At 50.4% G+C, this 24918-nt stretch overlaps 1 protein-coding gene and 1 non-coding gene across 11 annotated transcripts in view; one reads left to right on the top strand and one right to left on the bottom strand.

Moving 5' to 3' along the window:
- Window positions 1-24918, top strand: part of ZER1 (zyg-11 related cell cycle regulator) — a 43337-nt gene that overhangs the window by 1411 nt on the left and 17008 nt on the right. For 6 of the 10 annotated variants that reach the window (XM_054519409.2, XM_054519408.2, XM_063713869.1 and 3 more), the window contains 7 exon segments: window positions 13316-13567; window positions 15003-15153; window positions 15362-15798; window positions 16113-16289; window positions 17433-17547; window positions 17692-17838; window positions 18171-18344. In XM_054519409.2, the coding sequence (XP_054375384.1) occupies window positions 13410-13567; window positions 15003-15153; window positions 15362-15798; window positions 16113-16289; window positions 17433-17547; window positions 17692-17838; window positions 18171-18344 (1359 nt within the window). In that variant the 5' untranslated portion in view covers window positions 13316-13409. 10 annotated transcript variants of the gene reach the window in all.
- Window positions 19500-19603, bottom strand: LOC112135056 (small nucleolar RNA U13). The gene has a single exon (XR_002916369.1). It is a non-coding gene; the product is annotated as a small nucleolar RNA U13 (small nucleolar RNA).

The following is a 24918-nucleotide window of genomic DNA, read 5'->3' as shown; positions in this document are numbered from 1 at the left end:
AGAGGGTGTTCAGGGAAGGTCTCTAGTAAGGTGACCTTTGAGCAGAGATAAGTGAGGGAGCAAGCCAGGTAGTTCTCTTGTGGCAGAGCATTCCGAAGCAAATGCAAAGGTCCTGTGGTCATATGCCTGGTGATTTGAAGAAACAGCACAAGGGCTCACGCTTGTAATCCCAGCACTTTGGGAGGCTGAGGCAGCCGGATCACCTGAGGTCAGGAGTTCAAGACCAGCCTGGCCAACATGGTGAAACCCCATCTTTACTAAAAGTACCAAAAAAAAAATTAGCTGGCCGTGGTGTCTCATGTCTGTAATCCAAGCTACTCAGGAGGCTGAGGCAGGAGAATCGTTTGAACCTGAGAGGTGGAGGTTGCAGTGAGCCGAGATTGTGCCCATTGCACTCCAGCCTGGGTGACAAGAGCGAGACTCTGTCTCAAAAAAAAGAAAGAAACAACGGGAGGATGGGGGACTGGAGCAGGTTGAAGAAGGGTAAGAGTGGTTGGCAAGAAAGTCAGAGAACAGTGGGGACCAGAAAATGGTGGGAAAGACATCAGGGGCTGTCCTTGTGATGCAGGGTCACAGGGTGTCTAATGGGACACCCTTTCAGAACTGTACTTGTTGAAGTGTCTGGTGGTTGGAGAAAATACGGATTTGTTTTAGATGACAAATGGCCATTGTGCTTGGGGCTTCGGTTGTAAGTACCCTTCTTCCATCTTTGTAATGACCATTGATGGAACAAATACAAAGAATCATGGTCACAGAGAACTGCGATTAAATCAAGTTAAGTTATGCCGCTGCTTCCTGGTTGTGAGAATGTGGGCACGGGACCTTTTTCCACCTCAATCTTCTCATCTAGAAAATATGGCAGGCTGGGCATGGTGGCTCACACCTGTAATCCCAGCACTTTGGGAGGCAGGTGGATCACCTGAGGTCAGGAGTTCAAGACCAGCCTGGCCAACATGGTGAAACCCCATCTCTACTAAAAATACAAAAATTAGCCGGGTGTGGTGATGCATGCCTGTAATCCCAGTTACTGGAGAGGCTGAGGCAGGAGAATCACTTGAACCTGGGAGGTGGAGGTTGAAGTGAGCTGAGATCACGCCACTGCAGCACTCCAGCCTGGGCGACAGGAGCGAAACTCCGTCTCAAAAAAAAAAAAAAAAAGAAAAGAAAATAGGGCTGTTGGATTAAATAAAATCATGGGCTGAAGTGCTTAATGCAGTATTTCACACAAAGTGCTCAATACATAGCGGTCACGCTGATGAGGATGATGTGATGATGAGGAATGTGGGCATGTATGTCTGCCTCAGAGCTGTTCGTTTTAGCACTAGCTGGTGGTGTCACCAGCTCTAGCTGCCTCCATCAGCTAGTAGGATTTGAGGAAATATTGGGGAAGGCAAGACAGAAACTTCTTGACACCCCTCAGAGGTAACTGGGTTAATATTCTGCAGGGAGGACGTTAGCTTGGTCCTGGCTTTTTTGACAGCAGCGGAGGGTAATGGGGACTTTTAAAAAAGAGCCCAGCACTTCCAGCGCTTTGGGAGGATCGCTTGAGGCCAGGAGTTTGAGACCAGTCTGGAGAACATAGGGAAACCCTATCTCTAAAAAAAAAAAATTAAAATGAGCCCAGCAAATTTCCATTCTACCACGTAAAATAGGCAAAATGAGGGTGTTGAAATGAATGTGACTTGGAGACAGGTGGGGAGGGGCAGTGTATGCTGGGCCTAGATAGGTGGTTGGAGTGTGCTTGGCTGATCTACGGGTAGAGGCTGGTGATCCAGAAGTGCCCGGCAGAGGCTGAGACTTTCCAGCCTGCTTTATAGGAAGCAGAACCACAGTTGATCTCCCTCCTTACACCCCAAGCCCGGACTATATCCTCAGGCCTGGGACACAGGCTGAGCAGGGCAACTGGGCCAGAGGATTTGAAAATGAAAGGTCAGAGCACTTAGGAGCTGAGAGCCAGCGTATTGGGATAGGCTGTTGTGGGTAGAACCCCAGGCTGGTGACCTGCGGACCTGGTTCAAATCCCGGCTCTGCTGCTGGCTTGCTGTGTGAGTTAGGCAGGTTCCATCCCCTCTCTGGGCCTCAGTTTTCCTATCTGTAGATTAAGAATAATGGCCTTCCCTTGCCTCCGACTAACTCTAAAGGCTGTTGGGAGGATGAAATGAGACACAGGTTGTGAAAGAATTAGGTGTGTTCTGAAGCTCTCTACAAAGGTATTATCATTAGTACCACCAGGATTATGCAGACATGTTTTGGGGGCCCACTAGCTGGAAGACTGCTCTTGGCACTCTGGTTTTTTGAGACGGAATTTCGCTCTGTCACCCAGGCAGGAATGCAATGGTGCAATCTCGGCTCACTGCAACCTCTGCCTCCTAGGTTCAAGCGATTCTCCTGCTTCAGCCTCCTGAGTAGCTGGGATTACAGGCATCCGCCACCATGCCTGGCTAATTTTTGTATTTTTAATAGAGATGGAGTTTCACCATGTTGGCCAGGCTGGGCTCGAACTCCTGACCTCAGGTGATCCACCTGCCTTGGCCTCCCAAAGTGCTGGGATTACAGGCGTAGGCCACTGTGCCCAGCCTGACACACTGCGTCTTGAACTAATGAACTACCTGTGTACATATCTGTCTTCAGATCCATAGTCTGTGGCAAATTGCATAGCCATAGCCCCTTCCTTCCAGCTGCCTTTTCTGTAAGTTGTAGATGGTAACTCCTGCCTTGTTGGGTGTTGAGAGAATTCAATTAATTAACACATATAAAATACTTAACAGAGTTCTTTTTTTTTTTTTTTTTTTTTTTGAGATGGAATCTCGCTCTGTTGCCAGGCTAGAGTACAGTGGTGCAATCTTGGCTCACTGGAACCTCCACCTCCCAGGTTCAAGCAATTCTCCTGCCTCAACCTCCTGAGTAGCTGGGACTATAGGCGCTTGCCACCACGCCCTGCTAATTTTTGTATTTTTAGTAGAGACAGGGTTTCACCATGTTGGCCAGGATGGTCTCGATGTCTTTACCTCGTGATCCACCCGTCTCGGCCTCCCAAAGTGCTGGGATTAGAGGCGTGAGCCTCCGTGCCCAGCCAGAATTCTTGGTATATACTTGGTATTCAGTATGGGTAGGATCATTAATACATTTGGTTACAAGAATAGAACCCAGCCAGTCTGATTACTAGCTGAATGCAGCCTCCTCAAGGTCTCTCTGTCTCCAGCATCACCAGCAGCCACCTAGCTGTGAGGCACACTCCCTGCTCATTGTGTGTCTGCATCTTTCTGACATAACCCAACTCATAGATTTAATCTCTGCAGACTTTTCAGAGCCAGGTGGCGTCTGGTTTTCACCTGTTTCCCGACCACCTGGAGATCCCCACACTTGCTCTGACTCCCCTCACACCCCCAGTCTCTGGCCCTTGATCTGCTGCCTCCTAGAAAGCGTCTAGCCTCTGTAAATAGGGCATTTGTTTGGGTTTTCCCCCCAGCTCCTAGGTTAATATTTCACAGGGTGAGTACTGCTCCAAGGCTCAGAGCTTCTGGCTCCCCCAGCCTCCCTGTCCCCTGGGTATCAGGACACTGGTGGGATCCCATGCGCCCTCCTCCGGACTTCAGTTTCTCTTTCCCTCCCATTGTTTGGATGGATGGACTGAAGACCAAATATTTGGTAAGAAGCGGGGGTCTGCTTTAGGTTTGCATCCCACTCTCATCAGTTTTGTGATCTCAGGCAAGCTTCTGCTTAGTTGTGTATGCGTCAGTATCTTCATCAGAAAATGGGGTAACAATCTCTATCTTGTAGTACTAGAGTAAGGTAATTCCAGCCACAGCAAACCTTTGTTCTGTTAAACGCCAGGCATAAGTTGGGCACCGAAGTCAGACACCAAGGATACAGGTGCGTGCGTGCTCGCGCACGTGTGTGTGTGTGTGTGTGTGTGTGTGTGTGTGTGTACATGTGCATGGATGCAGGCATGCAAGCAAGCATACAGCTTCTGTCCTCCCAGAGCTCACAGGCAGCGGGAGGGGGTCAGTAGACAAATTGTTATGTAAATGATTAATTAGTTGCAAGTACAGGGTACTTGGAAATGTTTTGTCGGTTAAGTAAGAGACTCGAGGGAGTAAAGCCTGTGAGGAGCTTAGGACCACATCTGGAAGCAGCCAACATGGACGTGGTGACGCGGTGCCTGCTGCTGCTGCTGTTTTTCTCTCTCTTCTCTCCCACTTCCCTCATTCCCCAGGATGTCGAATGTTCATGATAGACCTAGTATTAGGGAACATGCAAGAAAATGGATGGAGAAAGACACAGGGTTCTCCCAGTGTGGTGGTCGGTCATAACCAGAGCTCCCTCTGTCCTCAGTTGCTGGAATTCCAGATGGCCTGTGCCTTCCCTGAGAATGACAGTCCCTAAGGAGTAGAGTAGGTAGAGTGGAGTAGGTAGAGATGGCTGCCTCTGGCAGATGCCAGGCCCCCAGCTGGATGGGGCTCAGGGCATGGTAGCCCCGGGGCCCTTCAGTCTCCGTGCCAGGATATAAGATGGCTCCTTCCTCTTCCAGCTCATTCCAGCCCTGAGTGGCAAGGTCAACACTGCTAAGGGGAGGCTAGCGGATGGCGCCATCTACCTGGCTTATGTTTTGGGGGCTTTTGGTGACAGTGACAACTGACATGGTGGTGTTTCTTCCACTTGGGGAGCATGGTAAGGGCAGAGCAGCTGCCTAGGTAACTGGGCTCAGACCTGCAGAAAAGGCAAAACCCCAGTGGCTCTCCCTCATTCAGAGCCTCCGAGCCGAGAGGCATCATTTGCAGCCAATGGGCGCCCAGCAGTGTCCTGAGCGCAGCAAGCAGGGAGAATGCGAGAGCGTACTGTACCTCCCAGGCCTCGTGCAGACCTCTGCTGGCAAGTACTTCGTCATTCCTTCCACAGGCCTTTGTTGAAACCTCACCTTGTGGCAGGCCCCATATTGAGTGTTCAGTGCTTCCTTTGTTCATTTAGCAAATAGTCATGGACCTGGGCCCGTAGTGCCAACGTCCCATGCACCCCCTCTCCTTGCAGCTTGGGTACTTCTTTGCTTCCTCCCAAAGCGCCTTCCCCTTCTCTCCCCTCCACCAGAGTTAACTAGGACTCACCTTTTGGGTCCCAGCTGAAATGTCACTTCTTTTTTTTTTTGACGGAGTTTTGCTCTTATTACCCAGGCTGGAGTGCAATGGTGTGCTCTTGGTTCACTGCAACCTCCGCCTCCCGGGTTCAAGCAATTCTTCTGCCTCAGCCTCCCGAGTAGCTGGGATTACAGGCGTGCGCCATCACGCCTGGCTAATTTTTGTATTTTTAGTAGAGACAGAGTTTCACCGCATTGGCCAGGCTGGTCTCGAACTCCTGACCTCAGGTGATCCACCTACCTCAGTCTCCCAAAGTTTTGGGATTACAGGTGTGAGCCACCGCACCTGACCTGAAATGTCACTTCTAAGGACACCTGCTCTGACTCCCCAGTCCAGGGCAAGTCCCCTGATTGGGCACCCAGAGCCCCAGGCCCCTTCTCCTGCAAGACACTGGTCCCAGTTACGCTACGGGCGCTTGTGGGCCCTGTAGGTGGATCTGTCTCCCTCTGGAGCCAGTACGCTCCATGTGGTCAAGGACCTCGTCCAGCTCACTCACCAAGGACCCCCAGTGCTCTGCAGGCACACCCTGCTGAGTCAAGGATGGCTTCCCAGAGGAAGTAACTTTGACACTGGGACCATAGGTATCAGCTACGTGAAAGGAGAGTTCAAAGATCATGTGGGCTGGAGTGGCCAGGAGATACTTCCTGGAGGAAGGACATGGATTGTATTTGGGTAGGGGAGGGGAGAAGGCAGTATTTAAAGTAGAAAGTGCAGTAATTAGTTGAATTTGGATGGTCCTGGTTGAAAGAGAACAGACTGGGCAAAGGTCTGAAGGTGACCTGTGCTGAGGGCCTTTTGCCAGGACAGTGAATGATGAGGCCAGGCTGGCTGGAGTAGGGGGGCAATGGGGACCAAGTAGGCCAGAAAGCTGGCTGTAATTCCGGCGGGCTTGAAAAGAGTTGCTTTCCAAGAGTGGGGACTCTGCCAGCAGTGCTCCCTCTGGTTCCAGTTTCCCAGGCAAGAGAGGCTGCTGGGCTCTTGAAGATCTGGAAGCAAATGAAGGCAAAGGAAGGCCATGCCCGGGGCCCAGGCATCCTGGCTTTTGTGCCTTCCCTCGAGGGTGCCATGCTGCCAGTGGGACAGCTGACACAATGAGCCTTGTTGTGGGAGACCCAGGCTGGGGAGCATAGGCCTGGAGCTAGGAGCCAGGGCAGATGAGGTAGGAGAAGGTAATGATTATAACAACAACAAAATAATAGTTGTCTTTATTGAGCAATGACTACGTGCCAGACACCATTCTAAGCCCTTTTGATATTATTCCGTGGAATCTTCACACCGTGCTGGGGATGAGGTATTGTGCTGCTTCTATTTTAGAGGAAAAGTGACTGAGGCACAGAGAGGTGGAGACCCTTGCCCAAGTTTGCCTGCTCGTGAGCAGCAAGGCTGAAATGTGAGCTATGCCTGCCTGAATCCACAGCACATCCACGCACAGTCCCCAGTAGACAGTGGTGCCACAGTTGAACTCAGAACTGGCTGACTCCAAAGCCCAATGTGCCCTGTGGCTTCCCACTGGATTTCTTGAGCAGTCTGGAAGGTTTACAAATGGACACAGAGGGAGGCTCCCAGAAGCTGGGACAATGCTGGGCCCCAGAACTCCAGAACCCTCTAAGACAGGGGTGTCCAATCTTTTAGCTTCCCTGGGCCACACCGGAAAAAGAACTGTCTTGGGCCACACATAAAATACACCAACACTAACAATAGCAGATGAGCTTAAAAAAAAAAAAAGTCCATAAATCTCATAATGTTTTAAGAAAGTTTACAAATTTGTGTTGGGCTGCATTCAAAGCTGTCCTGGGCCACATGCAGCCCGTGGACCACAGGTTGGACAAGCTTGCTCTAAGAGATGTTGTGAGGGATTCCACGAGACCAGGTTCCAGTCCTAGTTTACACAGCCCCCTCTGTTTGACCTTGAGTTTCCTCCTCTATAAGATGGGGTCAGCCAGGCGCGGTGGCTCACGCCTGTAATCCCAACACATTGGGAGGCTGAGGCAGGCGGATCATGAGGTCAGGAGTTTGAGACCATCCTGGCTAACATGGTGAAACCCCGTCTCTACTAAAAATACAAAAAATTAGCTGAGCGTGGTGGCAGGCGCCTGTAGTCCCAGCTACTTGGGAGGCTGAGGCAGGAGAATGGCGTGAACCCGGGAGGCGGAGCTTGCAGTGAGCTGAGATCGCACCCCTGCACTCCAGCCTGGGTGACAGAGCGAGACTCTGTCTCAAAAAAAAAAAAAAAAAAAAAAAATTATGGGGTCATAGGGCTGGACACGGTGGCTCGTGCCTGTAATTCCACCATTTTGGGAGGCCGAGGTGGGTGGATCACCTGAGCTCAGGAGTTCGAGACCAGCCTGGCTAACATAGCAAAACCCCGTCTCTACTAAAAATACAAAAATGAGCCGGGTGTAGGGGCAGGTGCCTGTAGTCCCAGGTACTCAGGAAGCTGAGGCAGGAGAATAACTTGAACCTGGAAAGCGGAGGTTGCAGTGAGCCGAGATGGTGCCACTGCACTCCAGCCTGGGTGACAGAGCAAGACTCTGAAAAAAGAAAAAAAGGTGGGGTCATAACCACCATGTTGTGTACTTAGTCTGTTGGGCTGGGACTAAGCATTTTCCCAACATTATCTCATTTACTACCACAGCCCTGCGAAGTAGAGATTATTATCCCCACCTTTTTTTTTTTTTTTTTGAGACAGAGTCTCGCTCTGTCGCCCAGGCTGGAGTGCAGTGGCGCGATCTCGGCTCACTGCAAGCTCCGCCTCCCGGGTTCACACCATTCTTCTGCCTCAGCCTCCCGAGTAGCTGGGACTATAGGTGCCCACCACCACGCCCGGCTAATTTCTTGTATTTTTAGTAGAGACGGGTTTCACTGTGTTACCCAGGATGGTCTTGATCTCCTGACCTCATGATCCGCCTGCCTCGGCCTCCCAAAGTGCTAGGATTACAGGCATGACCCACCGCGCCCAGCCTATTATTCCCATTTTCCAGATGAGGAAACTGAGGTCTGGAGAGGTTAAGTAAATTTTTTTTTTTTTTAAACGGAGTCTCACTGTGTCGCCAGGCTGGAGTGCAGTGCCACCAGGCTGGAGTGCAGTGGCGCAATCTTGGCTCGCTGCAACCTCCGCCTCCCAGGTTCAAGTGATTCTCCTCCCTCAGCCTCTTGAGTAGCTGGGATTACAGGTGTGCACCACAATATCCAGCTAATTTTTTTGTATTTTGGTAGAGATGGGGTTTCACCATGTTTGCCTCGATGGAGAGGTTTAAGTAATTTTACAGTGAATTGTACAACTGGGTCAAAACATAGATCTGTCTGACCACAGAGCCTGCACGTAGAAAAATACTTTTGGGGCTGGGTGCAGTGGCTCACGCCTGTAATCCCAGTAGTTTGGGAGGCCGAGGCGGGTGGATCGCAAGGTCAGGAGATTGAGACCATCCTGGCTAACACGGTTAAACCCCATCTCTACCAAAAATACAAAATATTAGCCGGGCGTGGTGACACGTGCCTGTAGTCCCAGCTACTTGGAAGGCTGGGGCAGGAGAATCGCTTGAACCTGGGAGGCAGAGCTTGCAGTGAGCTGAGATCGCCCCACTGCACTCCAGCCTGGGCGACAAAATGAGACTCCGTCTCAAAAAAAAGAAAAAACTTTTATGAAGTATAACATACATGAGAGACCAAGCACAGTGGCTCATGCCTGCAATCCCAGCATTTTGGGAGGCCAAGATGGGAGGATCGCTTGAGCCCAGGAGTTCGAGACCAACCTGGGCAACACAGAAAGACCCTGTCTTTACTAAAAATTAAAAAATTTACATGGTGGCACATGCCTGTGGTCCCAGCTACTCAACAGCCTGAGGTGGGAGGATCACTTGAGCCCAGGAGGTCAAGGCTGCGGTGAGCCGTGATCATACCACCACACTCCAGCCTGGGCAACAGTATGAGACTCTGTCTCGGAAAAAAACAAACAACCAAACAAAAAAATACATACATAAGGAAAGATGCACAAAATATGAGTATAGAGTCTGATTAATTTTTTTTTTTTTTTTTTTTTGAGATGGAGTCTCGCTCTGTTGCCCAGACTGGAGTGCAGTGGTGCCATCTTGGCTCACTGCAAGCTCCGTCTCCTGGGTTCACGCCATTCTCCTGCCTCAGCCTCCCGAGTAGGTGGGACTACAGGCGCCGGCCACCACGCCCGGCTAATTTTTGTTTTGTTTTGTTTTGTTTTTGAAACGGAGTCTCACTCTGTCGCCCAGGCTGGAGTGCAGTGGTGCGATCTCAGCTCAGTGCAAGCTCCACCTGCCGGGTTCACGCCATTCTCCTGCCTCAGCCTTCCAAGTAGCTGGGACTACAGGCGCGTGCCACCACGCCCAGCTAATTTTTTCTATTTTTAGTAGTGACGGGGTTTTACTGTGTTAGCCAGGATGGTCTCAATCTCCTGACCTCATGATCCGCCTGCCTCGGCCTCCCAAAGTGCTGGGATTACAGGCGTGAGCCTCCACGCCCGGCCGCCATTTTAACTTTCTATTCAGTTACAATATTCGGGCCAGGCACGGTGGCTCACGTCTGTAATCCCAGCACTTTGGGAGGCAGAGATGGGCGGATCACCTGAGGTAAGGAGTTTGAGACCAGCCTGACCAACATGATGAAACCGCATCTCTACCAAAAATATTTTTAAAAAAATTATCTGGGTGTGGTGGCAGGCACCTGTAATCCCAGCTACTCCAGAGGCTGAGGCAGGAGAACCGCTTGAACCCGAGAGGCGGAGGCTGCAGTAAGCTGAGATCGTGCCACTGCACCCCAGCCTAGAGCAGCCTGGTGACAGAGCAAGACTCAGTCTCAAAAAAAAAAAAAAATTCACTTGAAAAAGTACACACATGATACACAGGTCGGTGAAGATTCACACAGTGAGCAAGCCTGGATACCCAGTATTCTGATCAAGGAGACTAGAAGCTCCTCAGCACCCAGAAACTCCCTCCAGTCACCTCCCCAGGTAACCACAGTCCTCACTTCTCCCACCACAGATGAGAGTCCCCTGCTTTTGAACTTAGTGGAGTGACAGTATAGATCCGTTTGTGTCTGACTCCTCTCATTAAACGCAGTAAGGGTTGGCCAGGCGCAGTGGCTCATGCCTGTAATCCCAGCACTTTGGGAGGCTGGGGTAAGCAGATTGCTTGAGCACAAGAGTTTGAGACCAGCCTGGACAACATAGCAAGATCTTGTCTCTACAAAAAAAAAAAAAAAAAAAACACAGAAAAATTAGCTGGGTGTGGTGATGCATGCCTGTAGTCTCAGGTACTCAGGAGGCCAAGGTGGGAGGATCGCTTGAGCCTGGGAAATAGAGGGTGCAGTGAGCCAAGATCACACCACTGCACTCCAGCCCAGGTAATGAGATTCTGTCTCAAAAATTAAAAATTAAGGCCAGGCACAGTGGCTTACACCTGTAATCCCCACACTTTGGAAGGCCGAGGCAAACAGATCACCTGAGGTCAGGAGTTCGAGACCAGCCTGGCCAACATGGGTAACCCTGTCTCTACTAAAAGAAAAAAGTACAAAAATTAGCCCAGCGTGATGGCGCATGCTTGTAATCCCAGGTATTCGGGAGGCTGAGGCAGGAGAATCGCTTGAACCCAGGAGGCGGAGGTTGCAGTGAGCTGAGATCATGCCACTGCACTCCAGCCTGAGCGACAGAGCAAGACTCTATCTCAAAAAAAAAAAAAAAAAAAACTAAACTAAAAATTAAAAAAAAAAAAACATTGTGTTATCCAAGCTGTTAACAGGAGTTTGTGCCTTCTCATTGCCATGCAGTATTTAGTAGATGAATATACCATAATTATCCATTCCAATGCCAGTGGACATTTAGGTTCTTTTCTGGTTTTGGCCATTACAAATAGTACTGCTGTGAACATTCTAGTGTAGATCTTTTGGTGCACATTTACTTATGCATTTCTGTTGGGTATATACCTAGGAGTCAAATTGCTAAATGTTGAACGTATGTATGTTCAGCTTTAGTAAATAGTGAATAGTGTTAAACACTGTTCCCATTATATTCCCAGTTCACACCAATTTGCCCTGCCACCAGCCCTGTGGGAGATTTCCCACTGTTTCCTGTCTTTCCCAGTGCCAGGTATTGCCCAAGTTGTTGTTGCTGTTGTTGTGTTCAGTTGAGCCAGTGGGCGTGTGGAAAATGGCATCTCATTGTGGTTTTACTGTGCATTTCCCTAATAGTAAAGAAGCTGAGTGCTTTTCACATGTTTATTGTCTGTTTCACTATCTTCCTTTATGAAATGCCTGTTCAAATTTTTCACTCTTTTTTTTTTTTTTTTTTTGAGACAGGGTCTGGCTTTGTCGCCCAGGCTAGAGCTCAGTGGTGCAATCACAGCTCACTGCAGCATCAACCTCTTGGGCTCAGGTGATCCTCCCACCTCAGCCTCCCAAGTAGCTGGGACTACAGGCACATGCCACCGTGCCCAGCTAATTTTTTTTGTATTTTTTGTAGAGACAGGGTTTTGCCATGTTGCTCAGGCTGGTCTTGAACTCCTGGGCTTAAGCAATTTGCCCACCTCTGGCTCCCAAAGTGCTGGGATTACAGGCATGAGCCACTGCACCCAGGCTCTGTGTGGTATTTTTTGATGAACAGAGTTTTTAATTTTGAGGCAGTCCAGTTTATCAATTTCTTTCTCTTCATGTGAAATCATTGCCTAAAGTCATAAAGATATACTCCTGTGTTTTCTTCTAGAAACCTTATTGTTTTAACTTTCACATTTATATCTATCATCTATCTCAAATTAATTTTTGTGTATGCATGAACAGAAGTTTCTTTGCTTCAGTGTAGATAAGTTTATAATTTTCTACCTCCTGGTTAGCACCTCTTGAGTCCTAGTTAGGAAATCTTTAGCTGTGCTAAAGTCATGAAGCTAGTAGGAGGCTTCACTTTTTTAAATAACAGTTTTACTGAGATATAATTCACATGTCACACAATTCACCCATATAAAGTATATAATTCCATGATTTTTAGTATATTCATAGAGTGTACCCATGACCACCGTCAACTTTAGACCATTTTCATCACCCCAAAAAGAAACTCCATACCCACTGGCAGTTACTCTCCTTTTTCCTAACCACAAACCTACTTCTGTCTCTATAGATTTGCCTATTGTCACTGCACATTTCTATCAGAGGAATCATACAGTATGTGACTTTTTTTTAAACTGATTTCTTTCACTCAACATAATGTTTTCAAGGTCCAACATTATAGCATGGATCACTACTTTTTATGACTGAATAATATTCCACTGTATGAATATGTAACATTTTGTTGATCCGTTCATCAGTTGAAGGACATTTGGGTTGTTTCCACTTTTTGGCTCTTACAAATAATGTTGCTATGAATGGTCACATCTGAGTTTCTTTTTTTGAGATGGAGTCTCACTCTGTTGCCCAGGCTGGAGTGCAGTGGCACGGTCTCGGCTCACCGCACTCCGCCTCCCGGGTTCACGCCATTCTCCTGCCTCAGCCTCCCGAGTAGCTGGGACTACAGGCGCCCGCCACCATGCCCGGCTAATTTCTGTATTTTTAGTAGAGACGGGATTTCACCGTGTTAGCCAGGATGGTCTCCATCTCCTGACCTTGTGATCCGCCCACCTCGGCCTCCCAAAGTTCTGGGATTACAGGCGTGAGCCACAGTGCTCGGCCACGTCTGAGTTTCTTTGTGGACATATGTTTTCATTGCTCTTGTGAGGAGCCTTCATTTTTAATCAGACACCATGGGATTCAGTGATATAGTGTCTATATGTCTATTAAGCCCTGGCACAGCCTAAGTGCTCAATCAATCATAGCTGTATACAGGTTAGGAAGTACTGCACAGCATGGAACACCCCAGTGTAGCTGTTCAGACTGTGGGAAGCAGAAGAGTGAAAATCCCTATTATCCCCACCCAAGCACTGGGTCCCCAGCACACACGTCTGCCCACAGGCAAATAAGTGCTTGGACAAGGCTCCATGTTCTTTGCAGGTCAAATTGTACATAGATAGTGGCACAGCAGAGGCGGGCGAAAGGAGTCAGGAGACCTGGGCCTGGCCCTGCTAAGCTGCTAATTGGAGTGTGGTCTCAGTTTCCCTACTCAGAGCATGGACATGGGGCCACTGATATTTCTAGCTCTTGTGTGTGGCTCACTTGGCGTCTTGTCCACTCCCCAGGCAGTGGCTCTGCCAATGATCCTGTGAGTGTTCAGGAATCACTGTTGCCTCTGGGGACCCTTGTCCTGGAGTGGCCCACCTGCCTGCCCCCAGCATGGCGTCCGACACTCCCGAGTCGCTAATGGCCCTCTGTACTGACTTCTGCTTGCGCAACCTGGATGGCACCCTGGGCTACCTGCTGGACAAGGAGACCCTGCGGCTACACCCGGACATCTTCTTGCCCAGCGAGATCTGTGACCGGCTCGTCAATGAGTGAGCAGACCCAGGGCTGAGGAGGGGCAGGGGTCTTACCATGAATGTGTATAGAGAGATTGGGACCGTGTGTGCACTACGTGGGGAGTAGCTATGGAGATGAATGTGTGAGGGTGTGTGTGTGTGCACACGGATGTTCATGGGTGCAAGAGAATAGTGGTGTATCCATAACCATAAAGGTGTATATGTGTGCGCACGTGAAGGCATGGGTGTGTGTACACATGTAAGCTTATGCAGCACAGGTTATTTCTGAGTGTGAAACTGCATGTGTGCATTTAGAGATGTGATTGTGTCAAAATCTGCATATAAAGGAAGGAATTAAGTGTCGCCCCATGTGTGTATGTACATTCACATGCACACACCTGTGCTTGTGAATTCAGTGAGCATGGCCACATATGCATGTACATGCCAGTGCCAGAATAACGGATCCATGACCAGGGAGTGAATCATCCAGAAAATCTGAATGACCCTCCGAGGGCCTCCCCACTCCTAGGGGCTCCTAGAAGCATGCTCTGCAATCACTGAATGCTGGGAGTTCAATCCAGAGGCCCAGATGGTGGCCAGGCATGGTGGCTCACACCTGTAATTCCAGCATTTTGGGAAGCCAAGACAGGAGGATCACTTGAGACCAGAAATTCAAGATCAGCCTGGGTGACATAGCAAGACCTTGTCTCTACCAAAAAAAAAAAGAAAAGAAAAAGAAAAAAATAGATTCCCAGAAGGGAAATTATTAGACAGTTGCATAGGAAACTAGAAGCCTGTGTGGGCCTGAGGACAGAGGTGGACCTGTAATAACGTCCTGAGCATTTACTGTGGGTCAGGCTCTAGGTTGGACACTTTGCAGGCCAGAGTTATATCCACTTTACAGATGAAGAAACTGAGGTCTGGGAAAGTTCATTTACTTGTGTGAAGTTGCCCAGGTAGGAAGCAGCCAAGCCAAGATTTAGAGTCTAAAGCGTTTGAATCCAAAGCATTTCCCAGTAGACCAGGATTCTTGCATGAGCTGATGTCTCAACAGGGCTTAATTAACGGCTTGTCCTGTACCCAGCTGGGAACTCTGAACTACTTGGCTTAGTTTGCCTGTTTAAAAGGGTCGCAGGAGGGGCTTAAAGAAGGTGACGAGAGTGGCCATGCCAGTGGGGCTGCTGCCCCTGCAGTGTGCGTGCGTGGAGGCTGTGTGACAAGCATGTGCATTGGGAGAGATGGCGCCTGCATCACCTAGAAGGTCTCCCAGAGAGCTGCCTTTAGATTCCTGGTTCCTGGGCACCCTTAATCTTACTGGTAATTTAGTCAGGATCTGACCAGATACTCTTAGGAGAAGGAGGTTGCTACTTGGGGTGATCCAAGAAAGCTTCAGGGGGAGGAGGGCTTGGCTTTGAAGCGAGGATGAGAGTCCCAGTGGCCCTCCCCTGAGCCAGGCTTTCTTCTCTCCCAGGTATGTGGAGCTGGTGAACGCTGCCTGTAACTTCGAGCCACACGAGAGCTTCTTCAGCCTCTTCTCGGACCCCCGCAGCACCCGCCTCACGCGGATCCACCTCCGCGAGGACCTGGTGCAGGACCAGGACCTGGAGGCCATCCGCAAGCAGGTGAGACCTGCCCCGCCACAGCGCCAGGAGGGCCCACACCAAGCAGGGGCCAGGCTGCTCGCCTCCAGCCCAGCCATCCCCAGCCCAGCCCATGCGCGCCGTGACCGTGCACATCCCCCTTTCCAACCCACCTGTAGCCCAGGGCAAGGTTTGGGGCGAGGGGAAGGGGCAGGGGTGGTGATGATGATGGAGCTGTGCCCACTCCCAGGACCTGGTGGAGCTGTACCTGACTAACTGCGAGAAGCTGTCCGCCAAGAGCCTGCAGACACTGAGGAGCTTCAGCCACACCCTGGTGTCCTTGAGCCTCTTCGGCTGTACAAACATTTTCTATGAGGAGGAGAACCCAGGGGGCTGTGAAGATGAGTACCTCGTCAACCCCACCTGCCAGGTGCTGGTTAAGGATTTTACCTTCGAGGGCTTCAGCCGCCTCCGCTTCCTCAACTTGGGCCGCATGATTGATTGGGTCCCCGTGGAGTCCTTGCTGCGGCCGCTCAACTCCCTGGCTGCCTTGGACCTCTCAGGCATTCAGACGAGCGACGCCGCCTTCCTCACCCAGTGGAAAGACAGCCTGGTGTCCCTCGTCCTCTACAACATGGACCTGTCTGACGACCACATCCGGGTCATTGTGCAGCTGCACAAGCTGCGGTGAGCTCCTGGCCCAGAGCTCACCAGGGTGGGGGTTGGGGGGCAGGTGGGGAGGAGTAGAGGTGGGTGTTGTCACGCCCTCAGGATTCAGGAGCCCTTGGCTAGGCAGAGGGTGGGGATGAAGACACAGTCCCATTCCTTAAACCCAGCGTTTCAGCTGGATTGGGGCTGTTCGGGGTTTCTTCCCAGAATGCCCTGGAGAAGTTGTGGCAGGAATGGGCCCTCCCCTGCTAGAGATTAAAGGAGCTGGGGTCTGCAAGGCAGCCCCACCCTGTACCCAGCTCCTGACCTGCACCCCCTACCCCAATCTTCAGACACCTGGACATCTCCCGAGACCGCCTCTCCAGCTACTACAAGTTCAAGCTGACTCGGGAGGTGCTGAGCCTCTTTGTGCAGAAGCTGGGGAACCTAATGTCCCTGGACATCTCTGGCCACATGATCCTAGAGAACTGCAGCATCTCCAAGATGGAAGAGGAAGCGGGGCAGACCAGGTGGGGCCCCACCCTCCATGGCTACTGGTAGAGTGTCATTCAACAGGAATTTAGGCTGGCGCAGTGGCTCACACCTGTAATCCCAGCACTTTGGGAAGCCAAGATGGGCGGATCACTTGAGGCCAGGAGTTAGAGACCAGCCTGGCCAACATGATGAAACCCCTTTTCTACTAAAAATACAAAAATTAGCTGGACTTGGTGGCAGACACCTGTAGTCCCAGCTACTTGGGAGGCTAAGGTATGAGAATTGCTTGAACCCGGGAGGCGGAGCCTGCAGTGAGCTGAGATCACGCCACTGCACTCCAGCCTGGGCAACAGAGTGGGACTTTGTCTCAAAAAAAAAAAAAAAAAAAGTATTTGCCAAGTACCTCTCTGCCAAGTGCTGTGCTGGGTGCTAGAGATAAAGAAACAAATCAGGTCCTGCCCTCTTGGAGTCTGTGTGAGCTGGTGGGGACAGTCATTATACAAGGTCTATGGTAGGGGCAATCCAGGGCCCTGGCGCGGCCTGAGGATCAGGAAGGAAGGAGGAGGGACGCATCCTGGCTGTCCTGAAAGCTCATGCTGCCTTTGCCAGAGGAAGGGTGTTCTAGCAGAGGGAACAGCACCTGCAAAAGCCAGTAGGTGAGAGCATGAGGAGCGACAGGGGAACTACCCAACACTCAGCCTGACCAGAGCACAGTGCCATGGGGGGAAGAGGCGAGGCTGGCAGTGTCTGCCACTTATGGAGTATTGCTAGACATAGGTCGGTTCCTGGATTGGTTGGTTGAGAAGTTTGACCAAACCCTACCAGCTGTAACTGGCCACCCATAAGCCCTGGCCCCAGCCTGCTTTAATGGTGTTCAGTTGAGCTTGTCCCTTTGTGATTGTTGGTGAGACCTAAAGGTGCCATGTCCTTACTAGAATGGCAGGTGGTTTCTAAAGGTGGCTGCATTGCCCATCCTACTTGTTCCCCTACTATGTGGCTTTGCCACGCTTCCATCAGGAGGTGGTGCCTATGTCCCCTACCATTAAAAACAAAAGGAGCGGGGGATGAGGTTGGAGGACCTAGAAGAGAAAGCAAGGAAATGCCTCACCACCCCTAGTGGGGAGGCCCAGCTCAGGCCTGGGTCCCAAGCCACTAACACCGGCACCCTCTTTCCCCAGCATTGAGCCTTCCAAGAGCAGCATCATACCTTTCCGGGCTCTGAAGAGGCCGCTGCAGTTCCTCGGGCTCTTCGAGAACTCTCTGTGCCGCCTCACGCACATTCCAGCCTACAAAGTGAGCAGTGGAAGTGGGATGGGGCTGGGCCAGGGAGCCTTGGGTGAGAGAAGGAGCTGGATTCTGGGGCTGGAGACTGAGCTGGGATCTGGCATCCCAGCCCTTGGCCTCTTCTGGGTTGTTCTGAGCATGTCCCACCCGCAGGTAAGTGGTGACAAAAACGAAGAGCAGGTGCTGAATGCCATCGAGGCCTACACGGAGCACCGGCCAGAGATCACCTCGCGGGCCATCAACTTGCTTTTTGACATCGCCCGCATTGAGCGCTGCAACCAGCTGCTGCGGGCCCTGAAGGTCAGCTCCAAGCCTGGGGCCTTGGCCTCCTGTCCCTCCCCACCTGGAGGGTGCCGGGCTTGGCTGAGCTGTGTCCCCAGAGCCCCTGTCCTTCTGCACCCTGTCCCCAGGGCCCCAGGACCCGAACCCCAGCCTGGGCCTCACAGCACTTGACTTGCTTCAGCACTGGCCTTGTTCGGTCCCCACCCTGGTGTCTGCTCCCCAGGCCCCACTTCTGCCTTTAGAGAGCAAGACCAGGCTAAACCTTGCCCCAGAGAGCCTGTTCCAGCCCCTTGCAGAGCCCAGGCCTCTCCCTGCACTTGCCAGCCCAGGTTCCCCTTGTCTTCATACAGCTGGTCATCACGGCCCTCAAGTGCCACAAATACGACAGGAACATTCAAGTGACAGGCAGCGCCGCCCTCTTCTACCTAACAAATTCCGAGTACCGCTCAGAGCAGAGCGTGAAGCTGCGCCGGCAGGTTATCCAGGTGGTGCTGAATGGCATGGAATCCTACCAGGAGGTGACGGTGAGCCCCCACCTGCCACGGCCCCGCATGCTCTGGCCCAGCCACTCCTTTCCTGCTTCTTGGGTCCCGCTAGGGCTCCCCCGGCTCTGGGCTGCCTCTGTCCCAGCTCCCTTTCCCACGGCAGCACTCCCTGACTCTTGGGACCTGGCCCTTCCCACAGTCCATCACTCCTGGCTGCCCTCCATCCTCCTCCCTGCCCCACGTGGGGGTGGGGCCCAGGGACCCTGCCCTTCTCCCTGCCTGTGCTGCCTCCTCAGCCCTTCTGCCCATACACTCTGCTGGGGGATTTCTTACCAACAGCTGCTTTTAATATAAAAGTAATAAAAGCTTTTATTATAGAAAAGTTATAATTACAGATATACAGAAAATAAAAATCACCCATAAACCCACTACCCAGAGACAGGCACCATTAACATGGGATATCAATTGTGGATTTTAGCCTATGCACACGTATTTTGTAAATGGGATACACAAACTGCGTACTGTTTGTATACGGTGAATTTTTACTTCAACTGTGTTGTCACATGAACATGAACATCTCCCTTATCAGCCAACAATTTTTTTCTTTTTTGAGATGGAGTTTCACTCTTATTGCCCAGGCTGGAGTGCAGTGGAGCAATCTCGGCTCACTGCAACTTCCACCTCCCGAGTTCAAGTGATTCTCCTGCCTCAGCCTCTCGAGTAGCTGGGATTACAGGCATGCGCCACCACGCCCGGCTAATTTTGTATTTTTAGTAAAGATGGGATTTTACCATATTGGTCAGGCTGGTCTCGAACTCCTGACCTCAGGTGATCCACCTGCCTCAGCCTCCCAAAGTGCTGGGATTACAGGTGTGAGCCACTGCGCCTGGCCAGCCAACACATTTTTTTTTCAGACGGAGTCTTGCTCTGTCGCCCAAGCTGGAGAGCAGTGGTGGGTTCAAGTGATTCTCATGCCTCAGCCTCCCAAGTAGCTGGGACTACAGATGCATGCCACCACACCTGGCTAATTTATGTATTTTTAGTAGAGACGGGGTTTTGCCATGTTGGTCAGGCTGGTGTTGAACTCCTGACCTCAGGTGATCCACCTGCCTCAGCCTCCCAAAATGCTGGTATTACAAGCATGTGCCACCATGCCCAGCCAACATATTTATATAACAAAAACGTTTTTTTTCGTTTCAGATGGGCAATATGCCAACATCCTAACATGGTTTGAGGGAGGCACATTTCACACATGAGCATGAAGACCTAATCATCACTCTTATAAACTACGAAAGGATCAAACAATAATTTTTATTTTATTTTATTTTTTGAGACAGAGTCTTACTCTGTCGCCCAGGCTGGAGTGCAGTGCACAATCTTGGCTCACTGCAATCTCTGCCTCCTGGGTTCAAGCGATCCTCCTGCCTCAGCCCCCCAGTGGCTGGGACTACAGGCGCGTGCCACCATGCCAGGCTAATTTTTGTATTCTTAGTAGAGAAAGGGTTTCGCCATGTTGGCCAGACTGGTCTCGAACTCCTGAGCTCAGGTGATCCACTTGCCTCAGCCTGCCAAAGTGCTGGGATTACAGGCGTGAGTTACCGCGCTCAGCCACAATATATATATGTATTTTTAATTAAGACAGGGTCTCAGGCTGGGTGCGGTGGCTCACGCCTGTAATCCCAGCACTTTGGGAGGCTGAGGCAGGCAGATCATGAGGTCAGGAGTTTGAGACCAGCCTGGCCAACATGGCGAAACCTCATCTCTACTAAAAAATACAAAAATTAGCTGGCCGCGGTGGCTCACACCTGTAATCCCAGCACTTTGGGAGGCTGAGGCGGGCGGATCACCCGAGGTCAGGAGTTCGTGACCAGCCTGGCCAACATGGTGAAACCCTGTCTCTACTAAAAATACACAAATTAGCTGGGCATGGTGGCAGGCGCCTGTAGTCCCAGCTACTTGGGAGGCTGAGGCAGGAGAATCACTGGAACCCGGGAGGCAGAGGTTGCAGTGAGCCGAGATCGAGCCACCGCACTCCAGCCTGGGTGACAGAGCAAGACTCTGTCACAAAGAAAAACAAAAACACAGGGTCTCACTTTGTTGCCAAGGCTGGAGTATAGCAGCATGATCACAGCTTACTGTGGCCTCCACCTCTCAGGCTCAAGCAAGCCTCCTGCTTCAGCCTCCCCAGTAGCTGGGACAACAAGGCATGTACCACCACACCCAATTAATTTTTTTTTTTTTTTTTTTTTTTTTTTTGAGACAGAGTCTTGCTCTGTCGCCCAGGCTGGAGTGCAGTGGCACGATCTCGGCTCACTGCAAGCTCCACCTCCCAGGTTCATGCTATTCTGCCTCAGCCTCCCGAGTAGCTGGGACCACAGGCGCCTGCCACCCTGCCACGCTAAGTTTTTGTATTTTTAGTGGAGGTGGGGTTTCACTGTGTTAGCCAGGATGGTCTCAATCTCCTGACCTCATGATCCGCCTGCCTCGGCCTCCCAAAGTGCTGGGATTATAGGCGTGAGCCACCGTGCCCGGCCCACACCCAGCTCATTTGTATTTGTGTGTGTATGTGGTGACAGGGTCTCGCTGTGTTGCTCTTGCTATCCCCTAGCTCAAGTGATCCTCCTGCCTTGGTTTCCCAAAGTGCTGGGATTATAAGCATGAGCCATTGCACTAGGCCGAAAAATTGTTTAATAATGTTTCTTTTCTGATTACAAAAGATATCTAATGCATAAGCCAGGTGTGGTGGCCCTCACCTGTAATCTCAGCACTTTGGAGGGCCAAGGAAGGCAGATCACTTAAGATCAGGAGTTCCAGACCAGCCTGGCCAACATGGTGAAACCCTATCTCTACTAAAACTACAAAAATTAGCTGGGCATACTGGCGGATGCCTGTAGTCCCAGCTACTCTGGAGGCTAAGGCAGGAGAATTGCTTAAACCCGGGAGGTGGAGATGTCAGTGAGCTGAGATCGTGCCACTGCACTCCAGTCTGGGTGACGAAGCAAGACTCTGTGTCAAAACAAAACCAAAAACAAAAAAAAAATACCTAATGCTTAAAAGATGAAAAAATTCAAGTGATACAAGGATGTATTAAATAGAGCGAAAGCCACTCACAATCTCACCTCTCCTCCTCTAGATGCAGCTGGTGTTAAGGTTCACTTTCATAACTGTTGACACCAGCATCTGTTCCGTGTCCTCATCTGGGGAGAGGCCACTGTGTGGAGGACTCTGCTGGAGCTTGGAGGGAGTGGCCAAGGTCAAGGCTCTGCCCAGTGTGTGAAACAGCCCCCAGGGCTGAATAATTTAGGTTGCTGTTTCATCTTTTGCTCTCTCAAGCAATGCTTTGTTAATTATGCTTAATTAGTTATCCTTATAATACATTTCTGTAAGTAGAGTTGTAGAATTTCAGGGGCAATATGTGTGTGTGTATATTTTTTCTTTTCTTTTTTTTTTGAGACAGAGTCTCTGTTGCCCAGGCTGGAGTGTAGTGGTGTGATCTCGGCTCACTACAACCTCTACCTCCCAGGTTCAAGTGATTCTCCTGCCTCAGCGTCCTGAGTAGCTGGGACTATAGGAGTATGCCACCACGCCTGGCTAATTTTTGTATTTTTAATCGAGACAAGATTTCGCCATGTTGGCCAGGCTGGTCTGGAATTCCTCCTAGCCTCAAGTGACCTGCCCACCTGCCCCTTCTCTACAAAAAAAATTTTTTAGGTCGGCGCGGTGGCTCATGCCTATAATCCCAGCACTTTTGGAGGCCAAGGCAGGTGGATCACCTGAGGTCAGGAATTCAAGACCAGCCTGGCCAACATGGTGAAACGCGGTCTCTACTTAAAATACAAAAATTAGCTGAGTGTGCTGGTGGGCACCTGTAATCCCAGCTACTCAGGAGGCTGAGGCAGAAGAATCTCTTGAACCCAGCAGGCCGAGGTTGCAGTGAGCCGAGATGGTACCACTGCACTCCAGCCTGGGTGACGAGAGTGAAACTCTGTCTCAAAAAAAAAAATTTTTGTTTTTAATTAGCTGGGTGTAGTGGTATACGTCTGTAGCCCCAGCTACTCGGAGGCCGAGGTGGGGTGATTGCTTGAGCCTGGGAAGTGGAGGCTGCAGTCAGTGAACTATGATTCTACCACTGCACTCTAGCCTGGGCAACAGAGGAGACCCTGTCTTAAAAAAAAAAAAAAAAAAAAAAGGAAAAGAAGAGAGAAAAAGAAGACTAGTTGGAGACTCCCAAATGAATTAATAAATCTGTCACAGAAATGGAAATCAAAATAAGAGGAAGTCACATTTCATCTCAAGAGCTTGGTGATACCCAATGTTGCAAAGGTAGGCAAGAGCACCCTCGCACCCTGTCTACTGGTGAAGGATGAGTCGTGCAACCTTTGTGGAGGGCAACCAGCAGAACCTGCCAGAATTCTAAATGCATCTATCTTTTGACCTAGCCATTCTGCAATTAGAACTGTTCTTAGAGGAAAAAGATATACACATATCCTCACTTGTAAAATTTTTTTGAAAAAGGCCAGGCACAGTGGCTCATGCCTGTAATCCTCACACTTTGGGAGGCTGAGGTAGAATGATCACTTGAGGCAAGGAGTTCTGGACCATCCTGGCCAACATGGCGAAATCCCGTTTCTACCAAAAATACAAAAATTAGCCAGGCGTGGTGGTGCATGCCTGTAATCCCAGCTACTAGGGAGGCTGAGGCAGGAGGATTGCTTGAACCCAGAAGGTGGAGGTTGTAGTGAACCAAGATCGTGCCAGTGCACTCCAGCCTGGGTGACAGAGTGAGACTCTGTCTCAAAAAATAAATAAATAAAATTTAAACTAAAAAAAAGGCCGGGTGTGATGGCACATGCCCAGAAATCCCAGCCACCTTGGAAGCTGAGGTGTGAAAAATTTCTTGAGCCCAGGAGTTCGAGGCTGCAGTGAGCTATGATGGCGCCACTGTACTCCAGGCTGGGCAACAGAGAGACCCCTTCTTAAAAATAAATAAATAGGGCCAGGCAAGGTGGCTCACACCTGTAATCCCAGCACTTTGGGAGGCTGAGGCAGGTGGATCATCTGAGGTCAGGAGTTCAAGACCAGCCTGGCCAACATGGTGAAACCCTGTCTCTACTAAAATACAAAAATTAGCCAGGCATGATGGCGGGTGCCTGTAATTCCAGCTACTTGGGAGGCTGAGACGAGAGAATCACTTGCACCGGAAGGTGGCTGCAGTGAGCCAGGATCATGCCACTGCACTCCAGCCTGGGCGATAGAGTAAATGAGACTCCATCTCAAAAAAAAAAATTTTTTTTTAATTGGCCAGGTGTGGTGATATGCGCCTGTAGTCTCAGCCACTCAGGAGGCTGAAGCAGGAGGATTGCTTGAGCCCAGGATTTTGAGGCTGCAGTGAGCTATGGTCCAGCCTGGGCAACAGAATGAGACACTGTCTCAAAAAAAAACCCCAAACAAATCAATAAGCAAATAAACCTGCAGACAGTACAAAGAAAACTGAGGATGTAGAGCAACTGGAGAGCTCCTACACTGCTGGTAGGAGTGTAAACTGCTAAAGCCACTGCGGAAAACAGTCTAGTGTTACCTAAAAAGGCTGAAGACATGCACATCTTGTGACCCAGAAGTCATACCAGGCATGTGTGCCCTAAAGAAACCCATGCTTTTGGTCACCAGGATGCAGGTATAATACATAGCTCACAGTAGCCAACTCTTAGAGTCACCCAGACATCCATCAGCAGTAGAATGGATGAATAAATTGGGGTGTCATGATGGAATACTGTACTGTAATGAAAAATGAATGCATTTCAGCTACATATAATAACAGTTAATCTTGCAAACCTATAGAATATCTCTATAAAAAGCAGGGGCCAGCCAGGCATGGTGGCTCACGCCTGTAATCCCAGCACTTTGGGAGGCTGAGGCAGGTGGATCACCTGAGGTCAGGAGTTCCAGACCAGCCTGGCCAACATGACGAAACCCCGTCTCTACTAAAAATACAAAAATTAGCCGAGCATGGTGGCGGGAGCCTGTAATCCCAGCTACTCGGGAGGCTAAGGCAGAAGAATCGCTTGAACCTGGGAGGCAGAGGTTGCAGTGAGCTGAGATCGCGCCATTGCATTCCAGCCTTGGCAACAAGAGTGAAACTCCATCCAAAAAAAAAAAAAAGCCCTGCATGGTGGCTCACATCTGTAATCCTAGCACTTTGGGAGGCTGAGGCTGGTGGATCACGAGATCAAGACCATCTTGGCCAACATGGTAAAACCCTGTCTCTACTAAAAACACAAAAAAATTAGCTGGGCATGGTAGCGCACGCCTATAATCCCAGCTACTTGGGAGGCTGAGGCAGGAGAATTGCTTGGACCCGCGAGGCAGACGTTGCAGTGAGCCAAGATCCAAGATTGCACCACTGCACTCCAGCCTGGCAACAGAGTGAGACTCCGTCTCAAAACAAAATGCTGGGCACAGTGGCTCATGCCTGTAATCCCAGCACTTTGGGAGGCTGAGGTGGGTGGATCACGAGGTCAGAAGTTCAAGACTATCCTGGCCAAGATGGTGAAACCCCATCTCTACTAAAAATACAAAAAATTAGCCGGGCATGGTGGCAGGTGCCTGTAATGCT

Source organism: Pongo abelii, chromosome 13 (assembly GCF_028885655.2).
Source record: "Pongo abelii isolate AG06213 chromosome 13, NHGRI_mPonAbe1-v2.0_pri, whole genome shotgun sequence".
Lineage (NCBI taxonomy): Eukaryota > Metazoa > Chordata > Mammalia > Primates > Hominidae > Pongo > Pongo abelii.
Note: the sequence above shows the minus strand (reverse complement) of the source record. Positions and strands in the feature narration are given on the sequence as shown.